This window comes from Elephantulus edwardii, unplaced genomic scaffold (genome assembly GCF_000299155.1).
Source record: "Elephantulus edwardii isolate Elephantulus edwardi_28Jun2011 unplaced genomic scaffold, EleEdw1.0 scaffold00446, whole genome shotgun sequence".
Lineage (NCBI taxonomy): Eukaryota > Metazoa > Chordata > Mammalia > Macroscelidea > Macroscelididae > Elephantulus > Elephantulus edwardii.
In genome coordinates, this window is record NW_006400196.1 from 34 (window position 1) to 24,133 (window position 24,100).

Genomic DNA, 24,100 nt, shown 5'->3' on the forward strand with positions numbered 1-24,100 from the left:
GCCACGTACGTTTCTGCACTTTCACATCCCCTTCCTCTCGCTCCCCCAGCCACCGTCTCTCTGCCCAGCGCCGGTGGGCGGCGCACACAGCGGGCGCGCAGCTCTCTGACCGCCACCGGCCGCCTGCCTGCCCAGTACGGGATAGACGCGCACGCGCGCTCCTCCCATTCCTACCCGGCTCTGGGTTCCTGCGGTTCGCCGGCAGGACAGACACGGCTTCCCTCCGTCCCTCCGTCCCTCCGTCTCCCTCGGTCGGCAGCGCCACGGGGCCCTCGACGAGCTGGACGCCCATGCGCCCCCTCCGGCTGCCTGTGCACGGGGTCCGACAGGCGCCGGCGGCAGCCCGCTCCGAGGGGACGCGATGGATGCGCCGAGCACCAGGGACACGGGCGGGCGAGGGCCGAGCGGGCACCAGCAGTGCATGGGTGGTTCAGTGGTAGAATTCTCGCCTGCCACGCGGGAGGCCCGGGTTCGATTCCCGGCCCATGCAGCCCAGCATCCCCATTTTAGTCCTGCTTGACCGCGCGAGAGAGACTCGCGCGCGGGGCGCTCTCCACACACCCTTGCCTCAAGAGCGCGCTGGCGTCCCACCGGCACCAGGTGCCGCCCGCTCTCTGCACTTGCAACAAGGCCCGACACGCAACAGGCGGGGCTCTCACGGCCGCTCACACACGCCACGCCTCGGCCTCCCTTCCGCCTCCTCACCCTTCTTTAGCTGCCACCAAAGATGGTGCGCCCACCCAGCCAACACTTGAGAAACATACTCAACTCACTGGGCCCACGTCCTCAACATCCTTCCCTATGTTCCACCACAAACGCCTCTGTCGCCTTTAGCCCGCCTTCTCCTCCCCTCCGCTCCCCTCCCCTCACTTTTCCTCTCTCGGGATCCAGCCTCTAGCTCTTCTTCTCTCTTTGTAAAGTGTATGGCTCTCTCTGTCTGTGTGACTGTGGGTCTGTCTATGTGAGTGTGTCCGACCACCTGTAGCACGCTTTCTGTGTCTGTGTGCTTCCCTCTGTCTCTCTCTGTCTCTCTTCTTCCTCTCTCCGTGCCTCCTGAGCACCTTTTCCTCTGGAATCCCAGTCCGCCTCCCATCCGAGAGGCTGCTTGGCCCCTCCCTTCTCCACCTGCCAGCACTCAGCCCTCCTCCTCTCTTCCTTCTCTTCGGTCTGCCGCGCTTGGCCCTGACCCTCGAGGGCAGCCCCCAGAAAGCTCCCTGTGTCGAGATCATTCGTCCGCAAGGCATTTTAGTGTTGCTTACTGCGCGTCGTGTCTTCTCTCTTAACCGAGAGACACTGGTGGTTCCTTCCCCTTCTGGCGGTACAGGTTATCAGAGCGAACTTCCTCTCAACAAATACCATCATCCAAACGCATCCTTCCCGCGGGATTTTGTTTCAATACATTTTCTTTTCTCAACAACCCTCTGTCACCACATGCTTCTAAATACCAGAGCATATGCTTAGAATGACTGGCCACCACCTTCTATGCGCCTCTTTTTACTACTATGCCTTACTTTTGTACTTCACATCACAGTGTTTTCCACCTCCGTGTCTTTGCATCTCTCTTCAGTATCCTCTTTTCTCTTCTTTTTACACTTTCTTGACCTTCTTTTCCACGATTTCCAACTTCGATTTCGTCTCCCAAAACGTGGAGGAAGCATCCTGATACCCTTGAGTGGCTTTATCCATTGGTCTTGGCCTCTTCCTGCTTTCTGTTCCCCATGTTAAGAACAGCATCTGCTTTCCAAGTGTTTATTAACAAATCGATGTATAACCACAAGAAAATAAAGGTAAATAATCCAGTAAATATTCCAGGATATGAACAGACACTTCATGAGAGGAGACATTCAGCTGGCTAACACTAAGAGAGATGAAAATAAAAACTGTAAGACATCATCTCACCCGAATCAGAATAGTAAAATTTTACAGAATAACAAGCAACAAATACTGGCGAGGTTGTGGAGAAACTGGAACCTTTATTCACTGTTGGTGGAAGTGTATAATGGTACAACAACTGTGGAAGGCAATATGGTATTTTCTCAAAAAGTTGCAAATAGAGATACCATTTGACCTAGCAATTCCACTACTGGGAATATACCCCAAAGAGACCATATGTGACATCCAAGCAGATATATGCACACCCATGTTTATCGTGGCTTTTTTCACAATAGCCATGAGTTGGAAACAACCTAAGTGCCCATCAAGAATCGAATGGATGGAGAAGCTCTGGTACATTCACACAATGGAATACTGCGCTGCATTGAAAAATAAGAAACTCACGCAATATTATTCAAAATGGTTGACCCTGGAAGACATTATGCTGAGTGAAGTATCTCAGTCACAAAATGACAAATACTGCATAATGCCACTGTTGTAAAAAGGGTCTAGCAACGGGGTTGGCGGAGAAACTAAGAAGAGGGGATAAATAATGCACAGTGCATTGAAACAGAGGAGGGAGAGAACTGTTTAAAAGGAATAGATGGTTAAATATTATTTTCACGACAAGCGTCGTGCATGGTGCCACTGTTGTAAAACAGAACTGACCTCGAGGTTGGGGGGAGAGTGAGACAGATGGGTTCAATAATGTATACTGCATTGAAACAGATGAGGGAGAAAACTGTTTAAAACGGATATGTGATTAGGCATTTTTTGTCATGACAGGAGTCCAGAGTGAAGGCTGAATAGTGGAGTGGACCTGGGGAGGGTTTGTAAAACAATGAAACAATTTTTCTTTTACTTTTCCAAGAGCATAGTGTACTAGGGCGGATGGTTGGGAGGGGAGAAATGTGTAACAATGAATGAATGGAAATCCAAAGTCTCTAAATTTTTAGTTGTGTTGAGAGATGTGTAGAAAGATGTATGCAAGGATGGGGAACTTGTCTGACCATATGCAATTGGTTTTGTATTATTGATGTTGTGGGCAGGGATAGTTTCCCCCGTGAGTTTGGTAAAGATCAGACATTGTGTTTCCCACGTGGCCCTTGCTCTTTTTACATTCACACAAGGGAATATTATATAGCATTGAAAAATAATGAACTTATAAAACATTGTGCGACATGAGTAAGTCTGGAAGACATTTTGATAAATATCTCACTCACAAAAGGACAAGCACTACATGATATCTCTGTTATAAAATAGGACTGACATGGCAGGTGGGGAGGAGAACAGGAAAAGAGTGCTTGGTTAATGAATACTGCGTTAGAACAGATTAGAGGAAGAACTGTCTGAAAGGAATATATGATTATACTTAGCATATAACTAAAGAGTAGCAGAGGATCTGCTTGTATTTCCACAGGTAAGGAAAATGATTGGCAGTTTTGGATTCCATCACAGAGTTAGAGTCTTTGAAGATAGATTCCCCCTACCCCCATTGAGAAGTGATGAGCTATTGTGGTCTAGAAGGCATGATAAATATTATTTTGCTCTTTAAAGAAAATACACGAGTTAAGTGTAAAATAAAAAGCCTTACAATAAACTGTATGCAGGGCATGCTTCTAAGCATACAAGAAAATCTCCTGGTATTTGCTGAGGAGATGTGAAAACCATGACTAGCAAGGCCAAAAATTTGCTTCTGCAGCAGGGGAAACCCTAAATAGCAGAAGTACTTTTTCCTTGCCATGTATGCTGTTATTACTACCATGGTGAATGCAGGACAAAATAACACTAATGTCAGCTACTCATATTGGGCATATATTCTCCATTTACCTTTGTTACAATTAATAGACTGGACTGAAACTGCACCTGTAGTTTATTCTAATGAATCTATTTGGATGCAAAGACTGTGGTCAGGAAAAGGACCATCCTTTCCCTGTGAAGAAGAAAGGACAAAAATTTAACTCTTAGCTATATGACTTTTCCAGTTTATTTTGGGGAATGGTATGTCTCAAAAATGTATTCCTTTGGGACAAAACATTGGAATAATTTGTATAATCTATGAGGGGATATAGCTCACTTACTCTGTTATAAGGATTAAGCTTTTATGAAAAGTGTAATAACATAGTCACTTATTATATTGGCAAAGAAAAGATTTGCACCCAAATGTCATTTTAGAAAGTTTGCCTCAAGAATTAGAATGGGCTAGATGTCAAGAGGAAAAAGGAACAGTACTTCCTAACAGTTGTATCACAATTATAGACTGGGGACTTCATGGAGTGTTTTTAACTAATTGTTCAAAAGAAGAACCAATGCAAAGTATTACTTGTGATTTTATCACTCAGGCTATTGAGTCCAGTAGTTCAGATGACACCTTTTAGATAAGTGGTAGAAGACTTATGGCTTGCCATGAAGGTGGTTCATCTGTCCCTCAACCTTGATTAATTTTTTCCTTATGTAGGCTGTGAGGAGTGGGACTTATAGAAACTTCTAGTGTCTTTACAAAGAATGGATATATTTCTTGGAAATATATCCATAATTTAAATCAACTTCAAATTATACATTTAGAAGGAACTATACCTTGTATCAGCAAGTGTTTGTAAGATTACTTTATTTTATATAAATTGGAAAATTTATAATTAACGAGACAATACAAGAAGTAAATTGCTATACTTGTCAGTTATTTCTTGTTGAAATCATACTTTGAATTTTGATAAATCAATAGATTCCATTTTCTTACTTACGGCTAGATAGGAATTATGGGTTCCAGGACAGACGGATAGGCCATGGGAAAGATCCCTGGACATGCATATTTTATTAAAGGTTTGGAAAAAAGTGTGAATCAAAGAGGCTTGTTGGATTTCTGATTGCAGACATTTCTGATTGCTATTGCTTCAGTAGCTGAAGTTGCTGGAGTAGTGCTGCATGAGAATATTAAAACTGATTGTTTTCTTCATAACTGGCAATAAGATTCATATAAATTGTGGAAATCTCAAACCAGAATAGATGCAGAAATGAATACCAAATTTTCAGAACTCCAATAAACAGTACAATGGTTGGAAGAAAAGCTAATGGCATTGGAATTTCAGTTTAGAGTATGATTGGAATAATACAGATTATCGTATTACTCTTTATATGTATAATGAGATGGAATATCAAAGGGGAAAAAAAGAAAAGACATTTACAAGGATTTTAAAATAATTTTATCTTGATGAGAAAAAATTAGAACCACAGATTTATGGGACATTTAAAAACAATTGAATATTCAAAATGATAACTGTAGTCACTGATGGAATAATTACTGGATTGTTGTTATGTGCCGTTGAGTCGCTTGCAACTCATAGTGACTCTATGTGCAACATCCCTAAATGCTGCTCTGTCCTGTGCGAATCGCACTGTCTCCGAAACACCCACCGCGACCACCCCAGTCACTGAATCAATCCACCTCATAGAGGGTCTTCCCCTCCAGCACTGTCCCTCCACACCCCCCAAGCATGACATCCTTCTCCAAGGACTGGTCCCTCCTTGAAACATGTCCAAAGTATGTCAGATGAAGCCCCAGAATCCTTTCCTCCAAGGAGCAGCCTTGTTTAACCCTCTCTAGGATGAATCTGTTTGTTTCCTTGGCAGTCCATGGTACATTCAATACTCTTCTCCAGCACCACAGCTCAAAGGCATAAATTCTCCTTTTATCCTCCCTTGTCATTGTCCAACTCTCTGATGCATAACAAGTGATTACAAAGACCATGGCCTGTATCAGACGCACCTTAGTCTCCAGAGAGACACCGTTGCTCTTCAGTACTTTGGAGAGGTCCCTAACAGCAGACTTTCCTATCTCAGTACGTCTTTTAATTTCCTGGCTGCTGGTGCCAAGAGTGTTGGCTGGAGCCAAGCAAATTAAAGCTGTTAAAAATCTCAGTCTTTTCACCATCTATCATGATGCTGCCAGTCAGCCCCGTGGAGAGAATCTTTGTTTTCTTGATATTGAGCCTCAATCATATTGAAGGCTGCAGTCCTTGACACTATGCAGCAAGGACTTCAGATTGTCCTCAGTTTCAGCAAGCAGGGTTGTGTCATCTGCATAACGCAGATTGTTGATGAATCTTCCAACAATTCTGACGCCACATTTCTCCTCATAGAGCCCAGCATCCCGGATAATCTGTTCTGCATATAGGTTGAAAAGGTATGGAGATAGGACATATCCCTGGTGTACACCCTTCCCAGTTTTGAACCATGCAGTGTTCCCTTACTCCATTCTGATGATTGTCTCCTTGTCTAAGTATAGGTTTCAAAAAGCACGATCCAGTGTTCTGAGATTCCCATTCTTCTCAGAGTCAGCTACAGTTTGTTATTATTCTTACAGTCTTAAATGTGTTTGCATAATAAATGAAACACAGATAGACAAGTTAACCCTATAACTTGGTTGAAGGAATGGGGAGTCATATTTCTTCTGGTACTGTAATACTATTTATCTGTATTTTTCTTTTGTATATAGTCTGTATATAGTGCTCTTATGGAGGAGTGGCATCCACTTCCATAATAGCTTGCCTCCGGAAACCCTATGAAACTGGAGAGAGGATGAAAGGCACCCAAGCGTCGAGGACTCTCCTTCATAGGGTCGCTATGAGTCGCCTGCGACTCAACGGCACTTAACAACAACAACAACAACAACATGTACAGTACGCTGATTCTTCTCTATCAGTTTATAAAAAGAAAAGGGGGAATGTGGAGTTAAAAGAGGACAGCAGATGAGCTAGGACATGTCGAACTGACAGAGTCTATCAATCTGATAATGGGAACACCCACTCACTGGCTAACCACAGCTTGATGACTGGAAAACCTGCATGCTAGCTCTAACAAATCTATAAAGATAAGAGTAACCCTGGGAGCATGTTCCTTGAAAAGCCACTGGAGAAGATGTTTGTTCTGAGATAATGTTCTTAATGAAAGATTTGCACCCCCTGTTACAACGGATATAAATGTTTGTGTTTGTAGTATTGCTTTAAGATCCTGCTTAAAAACTGAGCCTGTAGAGAGACTGGAACCCTTATTCACTGTTGGTGGGAGTGTAAAATGGTGCAACCACTATGGAAGGCAGTATGGTGCTTTCTCGAAAAGTTGCAAATAGAGATAGCATTTGACCCAGCAATTCCACTACTGGGAATATACCCCAAAGAGACCATAACCGACATCCAAGCAGATATATGCACACCCATGTTTATTGCAGCTTTGTTCACAATAGCCATGAGTTGGAAACAACCTAAGTGCCCATCAACAAACCAATGGATAGAGAAGCTGTGGTATATTCACATAATGGAATACTAAACTGCATTGGAAAAACAAGGAACTCATGCAATATCATTCAAAATGGGTGACCCTGGAGGACATTATGCTGAGTAAAATATCTCAGTCACAAAAGGACAAATACTGTATGGTGCCACTGTTGTAGAATGAGGCTGACATCAGGGTGGGGGTAAGACTGAGAAAAACTGGATAAATTGTGTAGACTGCATTGAAGCTGATGAGGGAGAGAACAGTTTAAAAGTAATATATTTTAGGGCATTATGATTATCATTAGAGTTCAGAATGAGGCTTGCAGAGTGCAGTATACTCGGGGTGAGTGTAGGGGTGTGCCGGGGCATTGTATACCAATGAAGGAGTTTTTCTTTGTTTTTAAAGAAGAGCGAACTGGGGGTGGGGGTGGGGTGGATAGGGAGAAAAGTGCAACAATGAATGAATGGAAATCCACAATCTCTGTAAATGTTCATTGAAATTAATAAAAACAAAAAGAAAAAAAAACACAAAAAACTGAGCCTGTGCCGAATAAAGTTATTTAAAATTCTTGAAGTCTTTAGTTCCTCTTGCCCAACTATTTTATGTCTATCTTTTCTTAAGTCTTTCCGATACCCGACTCTTGGACCTTTTCTACACTTGGACTCTACAACTACAACAGTTAATTTTATCTTTTCTTTAGTTGTAGGGAAAGCCAGATTTAACAACTTCTGCTTGACTTCAGAAAAAAATAAATCAACATGCTTCATAGCACTGAACCCCTAGAAATTTCACTGAGGTGGAAATAATAGTAATTTTTTTGCCTGATTCATTCTTTTCTCTTTTCTTCTTGTTGTTGTTATGTGCTGTCAAGTTGCCTCCGACTCATAGTGACCCTATGTGCAACTTTGCTCTCTCCTGGGCCAATCTTACTGTCAATCTTATTGACATACGTATCCCTATTACCCTAATCACTGAATCAATCCATCTCATCAAAGGTCTTTCTATCCTGCACTGTCCCTCTACCTTCCCAAGCATGACGTCCCTCTCCAAGGACTGGTCCCACCTTGCAACACGTCCAAAGTATGTCAGACGGAGCTTCAGAATCCTTGCCTCCAAGGAGTAATCTGGTTTCACCCTCTGCAGGACGAACCCGTTCCTTCTCTTTAGCAGTCCATGGTATATTCAGTACTCTTCTCCAGCACCACAGCTCAAAGGCATTCTCCTTCTATCATCCCTAGTCATTGTCCAGGTCTCTCATGTATATCCTTATTCAGGAATTGAGGGAATCACATAAATTGGCATTTCTTTTGTGACAGATCACAGAAAATGAGCTGTTTCCTGCAGACAAGAGACAGATAGGTCCCCCTGCAGAGGGACTGTTAATATGTGTGAAATACTTCCTTCCTGAACTAAGTAACAGTTTGACAATAGAGAAAAATTTGGCTTCATTTACAAGAGAATTCTTTTTATGATTTGCTTCCCCTTATTCTCAATAAATACACAGAGAGGCATGGCTTGTGGCACTTCAGTTGATTCGAACTGCTGGCCCCTTGTCTTTTATGCACTCTGTTTACTTATAAATTCTTGGTGTTTCGTCTCATTATTAATTATTGATATGCTTTACCCAAGGTCTGCAACAAGTGATTGTGAAGACCAGGGCCTGTATCAGGAGCACCTTAGTATCCAGAGTGACACCATTGCTCTTCAATACTTTGGAGAGGTTTCTAACATCAGACTTTCCCAACACAATATGTCTCTTCATTTTCTGGCTGCTGGTGCCAAGAATTGATTGTGGAACGAAGCAAACTAAAGCTGTTTACAATCTCAATCTCTTCAAGATCCATCATGATGCTGCCAGTTGGCCCAGTGGTGAAAATCTTTGTTTTCTTGATATCAATCTTCGATCCATGTGGAAGGCTGCAGTCCTTGATTTTCTGCAGCAAGCGCTTCAGATCCTCTTCCGTTTCAGCAAGCAGGGTGTTGTGTTGTCTACATAATGCAAATTGTTGATGAGTCTTCCTCCAATCTTGATGCCACATTCCTCCTCATAGAGCTCAGCCTCCCGGATAATCTGTTCTGCGTATAGACTGAAAAAGTATGCAGATAGGACACATCCCTGGTGTACACCCTTCCCAATTCTGAACCATGCAGTGTTCCCTTACTCCATTCTGATGATTGTCTCCTGGTCCAAGTATAGGTTTCGAATAGCATGATCAAGTGTTCTGGGATTCTCATTCTTCTGAGTCAGCCACAGTTTGTTGTGGTAAAAATATGAGGTGACTGGATTATCTTTAATCTCTAGCATGTGAAAATATCTTGACATTTCTCCTTATTAGGTTTGATCAGCATATTTCCATCCATGTAATGGACAAGTATGGCATACTGTGTAAATGAGAGGCAATAAAAGACGCTGGTGTATTGGATTCCCCTTTTCTTGTGAGTGTGTAAAGTAGCTCAGCATCCAGAGGACTCTGAAGAAGAATGTTGCATAAGGACCAGAAGAAGACTCATCAACACCCTGTTGTATGCTGATGAATGACACAGCCTTGCTTACTGAAAGAGAGGAAGACTTGAAGCACTTGCTTCGAAGACTAGGGCCTTCAGGATAGATTACATTTCAACATCAAGAAAACAAAAATTCTCTCTACTGGACCAATAAGCACCATTGTGATAGATGGATATAAGATTAAAATTGTCAATGATTTTATCATCCTTGAATCTACAATCAAGACCCTGAGTATTGTTACCATTTTCTCAGGGTTGTAGTTGGGAGATGGAAGAATGAACTCACAAACCACACAAGCTGGAGTAAAAATGAGCTTACACAAGGTTTATTGATGCAGCACAGAAGCAAACTCCCATGCTTGTGGGAGGGGCTCCTAGGGGAGGAAGCCTCTGGTCCACTGGGCTACTATAAACAATAGCAACAATAGCAAAGTTCAACAGGGCAGCAAACAACAAATTCTGGTGAGGTTGAGGAGAGGTTGTGACTCTTATCCACTGCTGGTGGGAATGTAAAATAGTTACAACCACTATGGAAGGCATTCTTGTACTTTCTCAAAAAGTTGGAAATAGAAATACCATTTGACCCAGCAATTCCACTACTGGGAATATATCCTAAAAAAATCCAGAGCTTTAACTCGAACAGATGTATGTACACCCATGTTTATTGCTGTGTTATTCACAATAGCAAAGAGATGAAAGCAACCCAACTGCCTATCAACAAATAATCAATCATTTGCTATGGATCAGAAAGCTGGACAATGACTAAGGATGACAGAAAAGAAGTGATGCCTTTGAGCTGTGGTGTTGTGCTGCATATCCTATGGATGGCCAAAAAACCAAACAGAGAAGTCTTGGAGAAAATGAAGCCAAAGTGATCCTTGGAGGTAAAGATGACAAAATATCTTCTCACATACTATGGACATGTTGTTAAGAGAAAGATAGATCCTGGTTGGAAAGGTAAAATCTCAGTGAAAGAGAGGAAGATCCTTATCAAGACAGATTGACAGAGGTACTGCAGCAATGGGCTCAAATATGCCAGACATGCGAGAATGGCACCTGGCAGGACTGGATGAAGATGTTGTTCATAGGATTGCTATGAGTTATACTCAACTTGACAGCACCTAACAACAACAAAGTGCATCAAGTCTGAGAGTTGATTGAGAAACAATGCCTCATTGCTCTGGAAGTTCAAGTTTGACTGCCTTTCCTTTGACTTAGAATTCTTCTGCTTGTCCAAACAAATGGATTTCACAAGCACACCATGATTAAGTAGTCAAGGCCCTAAGACCACATGAGTCTGACTGATACCATGACCGCACCTACCTTGTCTTTGTCAATTAAGTGATACAACTTGTCCCCCACCACTGGTGGAATCATATGAGCCCCATTTTAGTTTGATATCTTAGTTTAGTTAGAGCAGTTCTCACTGTCAAATCTGATTTATGTAAAATAGTGATCATAGCAGTGTTCTAAGATAGCATGGCTTTCTTTGCAATTTCCCCTCCGTACTGCTGTGGTGAAAAGTGTGTCCTCTGTGTGTTCCATGATTGAGTCAGTGGGTCCAGTCTGATAAATTACTGTATGCATGCCATTTTCCCTATGCCTTTGGATATCTTCTACCATATACCAAGTAAGGCCTGGCATTCCAACTTAATTCAGTGTCAAGCCACTGCTTCAATGCTTCAGTTTAACAAAATGAACTATTTGACCCTTACCTAACACCCTGACCTGAGACACTGAATAAAGAATTTGTGCTCACAACAATAAACTCAGACTCTTCTAACATTAGGTTCCTTGTGCTGTTTATCCAGCACCTTTATATGCATACATAGCCTACAAGTTTACAATATTAGGAAAATGAAGCAGCTCTTTAGGAGTATAATGTACCTCCTCCAGAGTCATACATTATACTTCACTTCTTGAGCCTTGCTGAGACTTAAGGATAGTTGCAGACTTAGAAGCATAAATGGGGTGTGGGGGTGGGATTGGGTCCTGGGGACACTCACTGGTGTTTTCTAAGTCACCAGGCCCTAGATATGCTCTAATGCTTCAGGAGGTATCTAATGCTCGTGGGGTTTCAGGAGCAGATGAATCTAAAAATCTCCAAGGAAGGTGGCAGGCTGCTGATTCATCTTCCTAGAGGTGGAGACCATAGGATGATGGATTGCAGGATTAAGAGTAGGCAAGCTCTGCTACAACATACTGGATGTGGATTACACCACCAAAGAAACTCTCCTTTCAACTGATTGGCTGCTCACATTAAATAACAAATGGAGGATGGGGAGATACTCTCTGCCAAACCACCGAGAAAGAAGGCCTAGCCAAATAACTTTACAAGTTAAGTTATTTAACAGAACTGAGAACTCAAAACACAGGCTCCAAGAAGCTTTTCCCTGTCCATTTTTTCACTCTTACAGCAATAATCCCTGGCTGTCTTTAAGGTTTTTCAGAAAGACACATGATAGATTTATTTGTATAGCAGACTCAACTTCCAGTTTAGTTATCACTGCAAGATTCGCAGAAGCAGAATCTGGTGACTGGAAAAAAAACTACATAAGAGGTTTCGTTCCCCCCAACCAACCCCACACCCCGCCCCTTTCTTAATTAACTTCCCTATTTCTAAGTTTGCCTTCTAAACACCTTTGGACTCTATCTAGCACAGTTCTGGGATGACTTTTGAGATTCAAATGTTTCAGACCATATATTCTAACAACCTATGCCTGCTTCAGACACTGACTGTTTTGCTGCTGTTGGGTGAGTGAGGGTCATTCTGGGATCAGCAATTTCCACTAATCCTACTGCCCTGACTTCAGGGACCACTGTGGAGTCTGGGAACAGGAGACAGGAACCCGAGTTCTTACTGTCCCACTGGTTACGAAGGTCAAAATTCAGAGGTGCTTCTGAGTCCCTGGGAAGGCCATTTTACACAAAATATTAATGTTTGCTTTGTAGCCACGTGAACAGCCTGGGACAACATAGGGAGGATATGAGAAAGGAGTAATCTTATAAGTGATCAGCTGGAAACAGGTTCTGCAAATGGGTCTTGGGAAGAAAAGGGACCCAAGATTATCTCCTGGACTCCCCTCTACACACACACACACACCACAATTAAATGTGCTCTCATTTCCTTCTACATTAACCATCTCTTTTATCTTTTACAGCTTCTGTAGATGGGCAAGCTGGTAAGTTCACTCTATGCTTTCTTTTTGTTCCCTCCCAATGTGATGCCATATGTACTATGTATACCAAGCATTTACTGTTCTATTAAGAATAAAGCTCAGATTCAGCATGGGCTGATCTCCCATTTCAGTGGACTTCGAGATTGGATTCTTGGTGGGATTCCCACTGGATTCATTAAAGATCCGAAGGCCCAAGGGATTGGGGCTGCTGCAAGTACACAGATTTTTCTTTGTCATTCTTATTCATTATCCAGTTCTCCAATGCACAGCAGGTGACTGAAGAGACCATGGCTTAAATCAGGCTCACATTCTTAGTCTTTAAGCTGATGTCATTGCTCTTCCGGTCTTTGGAGAGATCCCTGACAGCAGACTTTACCAGTGCAATAGGTCTTTTGATTTCTTGGCTGCTGGTACCAAGGGAATTGCTTGTGAATCTAAGCAAGATGAAATAATTGACAACTTTAATCTTTTCTCTATCATGATGTTGCCTGTTGGCCCAATGGTGAGGATCTTTGTTTTCTGCACCTTCTTAGACAAGATGTAATCCATATGGAAGGCTGTAGTCTTTTATCTTCTGCAACAAATGTTTCAAGTTTTCCTCACTTTCAGCAAACAAGGTTGTGTTTTGTGCATAATGCAAGTTCTTGACCGTATTTTTCTTCATAAAATTCTGCTTGTCAAATGATTTGTTCAAGATACAGACTGAACAGATATGGAGCAAGGATACAGTCTTGATGCATATCTTTCTTGATTTTAAATTATATAGTGTTCCCTTGTTCTATTTGAACAACAGCTTCTTAGTCTAGGTATAGGTTTTGTATAAGCACAATTAAGTGTTCTGGAATTCCCATTTTCCTTAATACTAGCCATAGTTTGCTATGATTTAAAAAGTTAAATGCTTTTTGCATAGCCAATAAACACAAATAGACATTATTCTGGTATTCTTTGCTCTCAGCCAAGATCCATGTGACAATAGCAATGATATCCCTGGTGCCATGGCCTCTTCTAAACCCAGCTTGCAATTCTGGCAGTTCTCAGTGAATGTACTGTTCTAATCATTTTTAGATGAGCTTCAGCAATATTTTGCTTGTGTGTGATATTAATAATATTGTTCTATAATTTCTACATTCTGGTGGATCACTTGGGAAAGGGAACAAATATAGATCTCTTCCAGTCAGCTGACCACGTAGTTATCTTCCAAATTTCCGGACACAGACTGGTGAGCACATCCAGGGTTGCACCTGTTAGTTGAGACATAACCGTTGGTATCCCATTGATTCCTGGAGCCTTAGTTTTTACCATTGCCTTATATACAGCTTAGACTTCTTTCATCATCATTGACTCTTTTTTCCCTTTCTTTTGTGCTGACAATTTATTAGGGTTTGATGAATTAAGGCTCTTATGGACACAAAACTCTCAAATCCTCAAGCCTTTAGTAATCAAAGAGTTGATCCAAACAAGTACTTTAAAAAAAAAAAGTATGTCAAAGACAAGTGATGTTTGTAAACAAGTGATGTTTATAAATAGTTTATAAGAAAATCATCTGGGTTTAATAATTTTCATTGCCCCCCCCCCAACATAAATAGCTCTCATACCAAGAAGCACTTCTCCTTAGAGAGGAGAGAAAAAGCCCAAGAAAAATACTTGAAGACATACGGAAGTTTCTGAGCCAGACTCAGTCTTCTTACTTTTATTTGAGAAGCCAGGGAAGGGTCAGGGAAAGCGGACAGCTAGTAAATTTCAATGGAAAAGATTACATGTAACAGCAACAGTTCCCCCCCCACACACACACACACTTTGGAAAGCCAATAAACTCCCATAAACATTCATTTGTAAGTTTTAATGGTACTTTCTTTTGGTACCAACAGTCCAAACTGCTCCACGAAAGTTTAACCAACCATGACCCAAACTAAGTTGGCTGTAAGTCCAGCTTACTATACTTGTGTCTATGCTGACGAGCATTTCAAGCCAATGGGGTAAAAAGCATGGTGAGAGGTGCAGGAGTAAAGAGGGTGGACTGTTTGCAGGAAGTTATCTCCAGGAGGTGTCGCCCCACGTGGAGCACCGTGCCGCAAGGCGCCTGTCTCAGTACTTGCCTGCGTGCTTCAGCCGCATCACCGTGAAGGTCGCAGCCGTCAGTTTCTCGTAAACTATGAACAGGAGGGCCGCAGTCAGGACCGTCTGCAGCAGTTTGGCTTCTAGGCCTTTGTAGAGTCCCATTATTCCAAAGCGCTTGACTCGCTTGTGTAGCAGGTAGATAACATTCTGGAGACTTCCCAAATGTTCTGTTTTCTGGGTTTAGTCTGTGATGTCCAAACTTCAAAATCGATTGTATAGTCTGCATGGGGTAGGTGACAGTGGTGGCAATTGCTTTGGCTATTGCACCAATGATGAACACATCCAAAGAAGCTTCACGCGTTTCTTTAAAAGCTGCCGTTTGATGAAAAATAAATAAATTAAAATTTTAAAAATGAAAAAAGTAATAAAAAAAAAGCTGCCATTTGAGTCCTTCATAGAACATCAACAGGATCGCATGACTGAAGACCAATAAATAGCAAGGAGGGGAATGTGCCATTCCACAAAGCCAAATTCCTTTGTCTAGAATGATCTGGTGAAAAGCATCAATGATACCGTTGTAGTTGGTTGGTACAATGTCTTCATTCCTAAATTTTGCCCCTTGTGGCTTCAGCCTGGTATCTACTACCCAGAGTGGAGTCGTTAGCAATATATTCACCACTCCTGAAACAAATCCAACTACGAGATCCTTTCCAGTAGTAGAGCGCTGACCTTTGACCCAGACTGTTTTTGAGGCTATTAAAAGTGCAGAAATAGACAAAACTGGAGATAACTGGAAACCAGCGTCGATATGGCGCCAGGAGGCCTTCTTTGATGATCTCCAGGAGCACCATGTGTGTAGTTTTGGACTTTCTTTTCTCATCAACCTGAAGTCGAAGCCTAGCTGTGTCCAAAGGAAAAAATACGGTCATTGCTGTCACGCTTTCCACGGCGTGAACCAGCCTCTTATAGGACAGCACGGAAGCCATGGACGCTGCTAACGTGGGGCCCGACAGCACTTAGCCAGCAGGTGCTGCAGCTGGAGAAGGTAAACGGAGCGAGGAGTCCCGCGAGCGCCCCACCACCCCATCATTGGCTCTTGATCATAAGCTACTTCCTGAAATATTTCGGAATTGGTTTTAACCAATTCTTTTTTTGGTACAATGAATCTGTGCATTCCCATCTTCTTTTGATGCTTCCTAGATCATGCAAGATTTTGCCCATAGCTTCTCTTAGTATTGCAACTTGAGGCTTGAATTTGTTTTCAGTTCTTTCAACTCGATAAATGTAAAGTGAATTCTTTTATTCTCCCACTCCAGCTCTTTGTTTGTTTTTCTGTAATACTTTGCTATGTTCTTGAACTGCCCTTTGAAATCTTCTGCTCATCTCGTTTTCATCTGTTCTCTTTCCTTTGTTTTGGTTTCTTGGTGCTCTAGTGTAATTTCAGAGTCTCTTCTAACTTTCATATTGGATGTCATCATTTCTTTCTCTTTTGTCTTTGTAATGACCTTTTGTTTTCTTCACCGATGATATCTTTGAAATCATTCCAGAGCTCATCTGGTCTTTGGTTTCAGTTCTTCAGATCTGTTAGAGTTGGTTTTTAAATTCTGGTGGGATAGACTCCAGATTGTATTTTGGATTTTGTGGACTTGTTTTCATTTTCTTCAACTTCAATTTGAACTTGTACATGAGTAGTTGATGATCTCTTCCATAGTCAGCACCTGGCCTGGTTTTGACTGTTGATACTGAGCTTCTCCAATGATTCTTTGCACAGATGTTATAAAAATTATTTCTGTGCAGACCATCAGATGAGGTCCCTGTGTAAAACTGCCTCTGTGTTTTTTAAAAAATATATTTGTGATTAATAAATCATTGTATGTATAAAATTAATTCTATCTCCAGCCTAATTTCTATCACTAAGTCATAATTTGTGTCTACCATTCTTTCTATTGTTTCCAGCTTTTGCATTCCTATAACCAATTACTATTAGTGAGTGTTGACTATGTTTGATCAGTTGAAGACTACAAAAGTGTATAGACTTCCTTATCTTTGGCCTTAGCTGTAGTGCATATGTTTGAATAATAGTTGTATTAACAGGTCTTCCTTGCAAATGTATGGATAATAGCCTATCACTCACATCATAGTATTTCAAGATAAATCTTGCAATGGTCTTTCTAATTATGAATGTAACACCACTCTTCTTCAATTTTTCATTCCCAGGATAGTAGATCATGTGATTGACTTAAAAGTGGCCAATAAAAAAAATTTGAAAAATTTTTTAAAAAAGTGGCCAATGCCAGTCCGTTTCAGTTCACTAAAACCTAGAATGGTTATCTTTATAATTTTCACTTAATTTTTGACAACTTCAAATTTTCTTACATCCACAATTTGCACATTCCGTGCACCAATTATTGACGGATGTTTGTATCTTCCTCCCCCCCTTTTTAATATCTTTTACACAGGGTGGAATAGGGTTCAGATCTGCTGTTCATCAGGCCTCTATGAATGGTATTTTACTCTATCGCACTTAACAACAATGGTAATTCTTTTTGACACTTAATCACCCCTGGGAGTGCATTGGAATTCAGTTATTTATTTGCATTCTTTCCTGTTTCCTGCCCCTCAGCAGATCTTCCAAAGGCAGTGGTGAACATCGAGCCCCCATGGATCAATGTGCTCAGGGAGGACTATGTGACTCTGAAGTGCCACGGGGCATACATCCCGGGTAACCACTCCACCCAGTGGTTCCACAGAGGGAGCCTTGTGCCAACTGGGGTCCAGCCCAGCTACCGCTTTAAGGCCGCCTTGGATGACAGCGGAGATTACAGGTGCCAGACACCCCTGACCAGCCTCAGCAACCCAGTGCAGCTGGAAGTGTTTTCTAGTGAGTGGAGGACAACCTGGAGGGTCTGGGGGGACAAGGGGAGAGGCAATCTGCTTACGTTGTGGTTTTCAGGAAAGCGGATGGGGTGGGCTGTTGTTTTAGGAAGGATGGCTGCGAGTTGTTGGAAGTTGCTTTACCCACTCATATCCCTTTTCACTCATCTCCTTTTTCAGCATATGTGGTGAGGGTAGAAATGTCTATAGCATTCTTCAGAATATGTTCCTGATAATTTTTTGCTGGCAGAGCACAAAGACTACAAGACCACAGGCAGACAGATGAGTGTGAGAGAAGAAGAAAGAAGTTATTATTTTTTAAAAATTGTATCATCACAGCTGTATGGTAAAGCAATGGAGTTGGAAGCAAACAGACCTGCAAAGACCTTATGCTGGATTGATGCCTGACATATGTGAGAAACAACAAGCAGGCCATTTGATTGAAGTGCAGGAGGCTGCAGGGAGCCACCAAATGTGGAATGTCAGGTCAGAGGTGGGAGGAGATCAGGTAGAGGCGAGTCATCAGGACAATTTTAACTAAAGCAGTTATACAACAGGATTCAGGTTAATATAAACATTTTGCCATATACCATTTAATAGGCCCAATGTGTGTCAGAACAGAATTTGGCTCCATAGGATTTTCAATGGCTGAATTTTTGGGAGCTAGATCACCAGACCTTTCTTCAGAAGTGTCCTGGGTGGATTCAAACTTCCAACCTTTCAGTCAGAAGCCAAGCACATTAACTATTTGTACTACTAGTAGTTTCTGGGTGAAATATTAACCATTGAAAACCCTATGGAGCCTACTTCTCCTTGAACTGTACCTTCATATGCTTTATGCAAACTGTGCTTTGGTGAATGAACCTTGACCAGCCACTGTTTAATATTCCTATTTAATCCCATGATGGTGGTTTATATAGTCTTTTTTATAAGTATTTTTTTTTACTTTTTTGTTAATTCTAATGAAAGATTATATAGTCTTTTATATACAGAGTATATAGTCTTTTAAGACTCTGTACTAGAGGAATCTTGTAAGTAGAGTCACTTTCTGTTAATGATACTTCATTGAAAGGAGGATGAATATTTTTATATACTTTAAAAATTGGTTTCATACAATAATTACTATACATTATGTCTTGTAATATCAATTACAATTGTTTAAATCCTTTTCCCACCATGTCTTGTCAAATTTTCGTGCACCTTGCCTATTTCTTCACTCCACCTAACTGTTCACTAATCTGCTTCTGTAGTTTTGCTTTGTTTTTCCTCCCCTTTTCCCTTCCTTCTCTTGGAACAATTACACATATCCTGTTCCAAGCTGCTAATTGCAGTACCCATCTTTTCAGTTCATCCATTCTTTCCAGGCTGATCTTTCCTTCCCTTGATCTTCTACACTGTTTATTGTTTGTACATTCTAATTTTGAAATGTCATTGTGAAATATTTCCCCCCAAGTTTATGGACTTTCTTTTCACTCTACTGGGAAAAATTTTTTTGATGTGCAAAAGCATTTTATTTTATAAGATCTCACTGGTTGATTTTATCCTCTACTAGTTGTGAGGTTTTGGCTATGTTTGCAAGCCTATTCATGCCATAGACCAGGGTTTCAAATTTTGTTCCTATGTTTTCTCTGAAGCTCTTTACAATTTTTGGCTTTACTCTTAAATCTGAGCCACTTTGGTTTGAATTTTGTGTATAGTGTGAGACATGTTTCTTGTTTTAGTTTTCTGAAAGTAGATGTCCAGTTTGGCCAACATCTTTTTTTTTAAGGCTATCAGTTACCTATTTAATGGGTTTTGTTTCCTTGTTGAATATCAATTCACTGTAGGTAGATGCGTTGAATTCTGAGTTCTCAAATCTATTAATTTAAATGCCTGTTACAGTACCAATGTCATGCTGTTTTGATTACTACAGCTGTTTAGCAGGTTTTGAGACTAGAGTGCATGATGTCTCGGATTTTGGGTTTTTTTTTTCCCCAGAGGAGTTTTGCTTTTGGGGGTTCTGGAAGGTGAATAAATATTTATTCAACCTCAGACACCTGCCCAATAACATCACAGGTGTACCTATAGTCTTTGTCTGCTTCATCTTTCCCAGAAAGAGCTGTACTTCTGGCTTTTTTTGGAGAAAATATAAAAATATAGATAAAATCTGAAGGATTCTTGGAAAGGAATAACCTAGACCCACCCCTCTACTGAACAAGAAGTTAAGCCTTTGAGACACAAAATCTCAAAAATTAATGGTAGAACCAAACTTGAAGTTGTGATTTGTAATTTCTGTTTTATGCCCTCTTAACAATACCTTGCCTTCTGTATAAAGGATGTTGCTTTCTTAAATAAACGAGTTTTCAATTAAGATGTGTTGCTGTTGTTATGTGCCATTAAGTTAACTACAACTCACAGTGACTCTGTGAACAATGGCTCCAAACCCTGCCCCTATCCTGAACAAGCCTCATCTGACCGTATCGCCACAGTCACTGTGTCAATCCATCTCATCCAGGGTCTTTCTCTCTTGTGCTGACCTTCCATCCTTCCACCCATGATGTCCTTCTCCAAGGACTAGCCCCTCCGGACAACATGTCCAAAATAAGTGAGACAGATTTTTCAAAATCCTTGCTTCCAAGGAGCAACCTGATTTCACCTTTTCCAGGACAGACTTGTTTGTTCTCTTAGCAGTCCATGGAATGTTCAATACTCTTCTACAGCACCACAACTCAAAGTATTAATTTTTTTTCTCTGTCATTCTGTAGTATATGATATTTCTTTTGTAGTAAATAGCCACTTGTTTTGTCTACTATGTTTACAGACTTGATGTGCTATACTGGATTCATTATGACTTTTTATGCCATTGACTCTGACTTTTATGGTGTTGCTGGGTATGACTATACAAATATGTGGTGTTTCTACTACAAGAAAAACAAACAAGACATTTAAATGGAAGAATAAACCTTATTAATGGATAGGAGGGCTTACAGTTGTAAATACATGCTGTAATGTACTTTTAATGTACTATGCAACATTAAATAATAATAATTTGATAAATACTGCATAATGTGGATATAAAACAATCTCAATTCAAATACTGCCACTATTCTTCAAAGAGATGTAAAATATAATCACCAACTTTATGTGAAGAGGAAGGAGACTACAGATTAACAAAGCACTATTGAAGAAGAAAAACTAAAAAGGAGGCCTCACACTTCCTGGTCTAAGCATCTACTTTACAACAATGGTAGTCAAAACATATCAATACTGATCTAGTGATAGATACATAGACCGATGATATAGAATTGAGAGCCCAGAAGTAAATCCATCCACCCAGAGACAAATGTTCTTTGACATTGACGAAGAAATGAAATCTGTTAAATGGAAAAAAAGCAGCCTCTTTAATAAATGGTGCTGGCAAAACTGAATGTCAAATTGCAGAAAACTCAAACAGGTTCCATACCTCACAACACAGACAAAAACCTAATTCAAGATAGATCAAAGACATAGACAAAAAATCTAAAACTGTAAAGATGATCAAAGAACAAATAGAGGGGAAGTTTAGGGGGTTTTAGTTATTCTGTGGAAGAAAGATTTCTTCCTGTGTGACTTACTACCTCTAAAAACTGGCTGGAGGGTCAACTAGCTATGGATCAGTTTCGGCTTGAAGACACATAACAACAAAAACCACAACAACAATGCCCTAGTGAGTAAGGAATTATGCTGCCAACCCTAAGGCAGGTAGTTCAAAACCACCAGCTGCTCCATGAGAGAAAGATCCCTAATCTCTGTCCACACAATTTATAACTTCTGAAAAGCTGATGGTCAGTTATGAGTCATTTCCAACTTGACCACAAAGAGTTTGAGAGTTTTTCTAGTCTATAACATAAATATACTCTCAATTATAACCAAAAAAGCACAACCATTAAAGGATAAACTAGATGATTTGGACCTTCTAAAATGTAAATATTTATGTGCTGCAAAAGATTTCTCCAAAGCAATGAAAAGAGAGCCTATAGACTGAGAGAAAAAAAAATTTGTCAATATTTAACAAAGAATTTATTCTTCAGTAGAATAGATTTAGAGATGATCTGAACAGAATACTTAGAACTTGAATTGTAACTTGTCACTTCATATATAAACCCCATAATCCTAAATATTGTCTGCAACTGGTATCTGGCCATTGCAACCAATACTGAACCTAATAGATGAGGGAGTTCTGGTGGCCTAATGGCAATAAGCTGTGCTGCAATCCCAAAAGCATGTGATTTGAGGTCATCAACTGCTTTTCCAGAGAAGGATGGGCAGTCTCCTCCCACATGATTAACTGCCTCTGAAAACCCACTGGAGGGTCAGCTATGTGTTGGTTCCAACTCTATAATAAACAGCATATAGTAGATGAGGAATTGATCATCAATTACTCATGTGCAAGTTCAAATTAAAGCTGAAGAGAATAAAAGCAATCCCACAAAATCCAAAATATGACCTTGATTCTATCCCATCTGAATTTAAAAATCATCTCCAGAACAGATTTGAGACATTGAATACTAATGATCAACGACAGGATGAGTTATGAGATGGCATCAAATGTTTAATCTATGGAGAAAGCAAAAGGTTCCTGTAAAGACAGAGAAGCAAAAAAAACATGAAATTGGGTGATAGACTTTTAAAACTGCACTAAAGCATTGAGAAGCCAAAACAAAGAGGAGAAGCACAGAAGTAAAATAAATGAAGAGAAGATTTCAAAGGGCAGCTTGAGAAGACAAGACAAAGTATTATAACAGAATGTCAAAAGAACTGGAACTGGAGAATAAAAAGGGAAGAATTTGCTCAGCATTTCTCAAGTTGAAAGAACTGAAAACAAATTCAAGCCTTGAGTTGTAATACTGAGAGATACTATGGGCAAAAATCTTGAATGATGCAGGAAGCATCAAAAGAAGATGGAAGGAATATGTAGAGTCACTACAAATATATATGTTGTTGTTGTATACCATAGAGTCGGAACTGACCCATAGCTGACCCTCTGGTCGGTTTTTAGAGGCAGTTAATGGCACAGGAGGAGATTGCCCGTCCTCCTATGGAGCAGCTGGTGGCCTCGGACCGTGTGACTTTGGAATTGAAGTGCAACTCCTTGTCACTGGGCCACCACCCTTCTCAACCCTTCCCAACATCATGTCCCTCTCCAAGGAATAGCACCTCCTAGCAATATGTCTGAAGTATGTGATGCAAAGCTTCATCATTCTTGCCTCCAAAGAACACTCTGGCTGCACCCTCTCCAAAACATATCTATTCATTTTCTTGGTCATCCATGAGATGTTCAGTGCCCTTCTCCAACACCACCACTCAAAGGCACTAATTCTTTTTCTGTCATCCTTATTCATTATCCAGATCTCAGGTGCATAGCTAGTAATCAGAAAGACCATGGCCTGAATTAGACACACCTTAGTCCTCAAAGTGACATCACTCTTCTCAATAATTTGGAAAGGTCCCTAACTGCAGATTTTCCCATTGCAAAGTGTCTCCTTATTTCCTGATTGCTTGTACCAAGGATGTTAAGTGTGAATTCCAGCAAGATGAAGCTGTTGACAGTTTCAATCTCCTCTTCATCCATCATGACACGGCCTATTGGACCAGTGGCAAGAATCTTTGTTTTCTTGATATTGAGACACAATGCATACCTGAAGGCTGAATTCCTTGATCTTCTGCAATAAGTGCTTCAAATCCTCCTCACTTTAAGCAAGTAAAGTTGCATCATCTGCATTAATGCAGGTTATTGATGAGTCTCATTCCAATCCTGATTCCACATTCCTTTTCATAGAGTCCAGCTTCTCGGATTATTTGCTCAGCATATAGATTGAGCAGGTATGGAGATAGAATACATTCCTGACTCACTCCTTTCCCAATTCCAAACCATACAGTGTTCACACAGCAGCCTCCTGACCCAGGTATAGGTTCCTCATGAGCACAATCAAGTGCTCTGGGATTCTCATTCTTTGCAATGTCAGCCACAACTTGTCATAATCCACAGTCAAATGCCTTTGCATAGTCAAAAAGCACAAATAAACATTCTTCTGCCATTCCTTATTTTCAGCCAGGATCCATCTGACATCAGCAATGATATCCCTGGTGCTAGGGTCTTTCCTAAATCCTGCTTAAATTTTTGGCAATTTCCTATCTATGTACTGTTCTAGCCATTTTTGAATGATCTTTAGCAGTATTTTACTAGTAAGTGATATAAATCGATAATTTCCACATTCAGTTGGATCACTCTTCTTGGGAATAGGAACAAATATGGACCTCTTCCAATCCTTTGGCTAGACAACATTATATTATTTACAAAATAGAACATATTACATATATAA

At 40.8% G+C, this 24,100-nt stretch overlaps 1 protein-coding gene, 1 non-coding gene and 1 pseudogene across 2 annotated transcripts in view; 2 read left to right on the forward strand and 1 right to left on the reverse strand.

The window, feature by feature from the left end:
* Positions 1 to 419: 419 nt before the first annotated feature.
* Positions 420 to 490, forward strand: TRNAG-GCC. The gene has a single exon. It is a non-coding gene; the product is annotated as a tRNA-Gly (tRNA).
* Positions 491 to 12,317: 11,827 nt separating this feature from the next.
* The window catches only part of LOC102869453 (low affinity immunoglobulin gamma Fc region receptor III-like), a 20,214-nt gene continuing 8,431 nt past the window's right edge, over positions 12,318 to 24,100 (forward strand). Inside the window, exons 1-3 of the mRNA XM_006902747.1 lie at positions 12,318 to 12,402; positions 12,810 to 12,830; positions 17,509 to 17,766. Coding sequence (XP_006902809.1) covers positions 12,318 to 12,402; positions 12,810 to 12,830; positions 17,509 to 17,766 — 364 coding nt within the window. The remainder of the gene's footprint in view (positions 12,403 to 12,809; positions 12,831 to 17,508; positions 17,767 to 24,100) is intronic.
* On the reverse strand, positions 14,913 to 15,871 carry LOC102873778 (annotated as a pseudogene).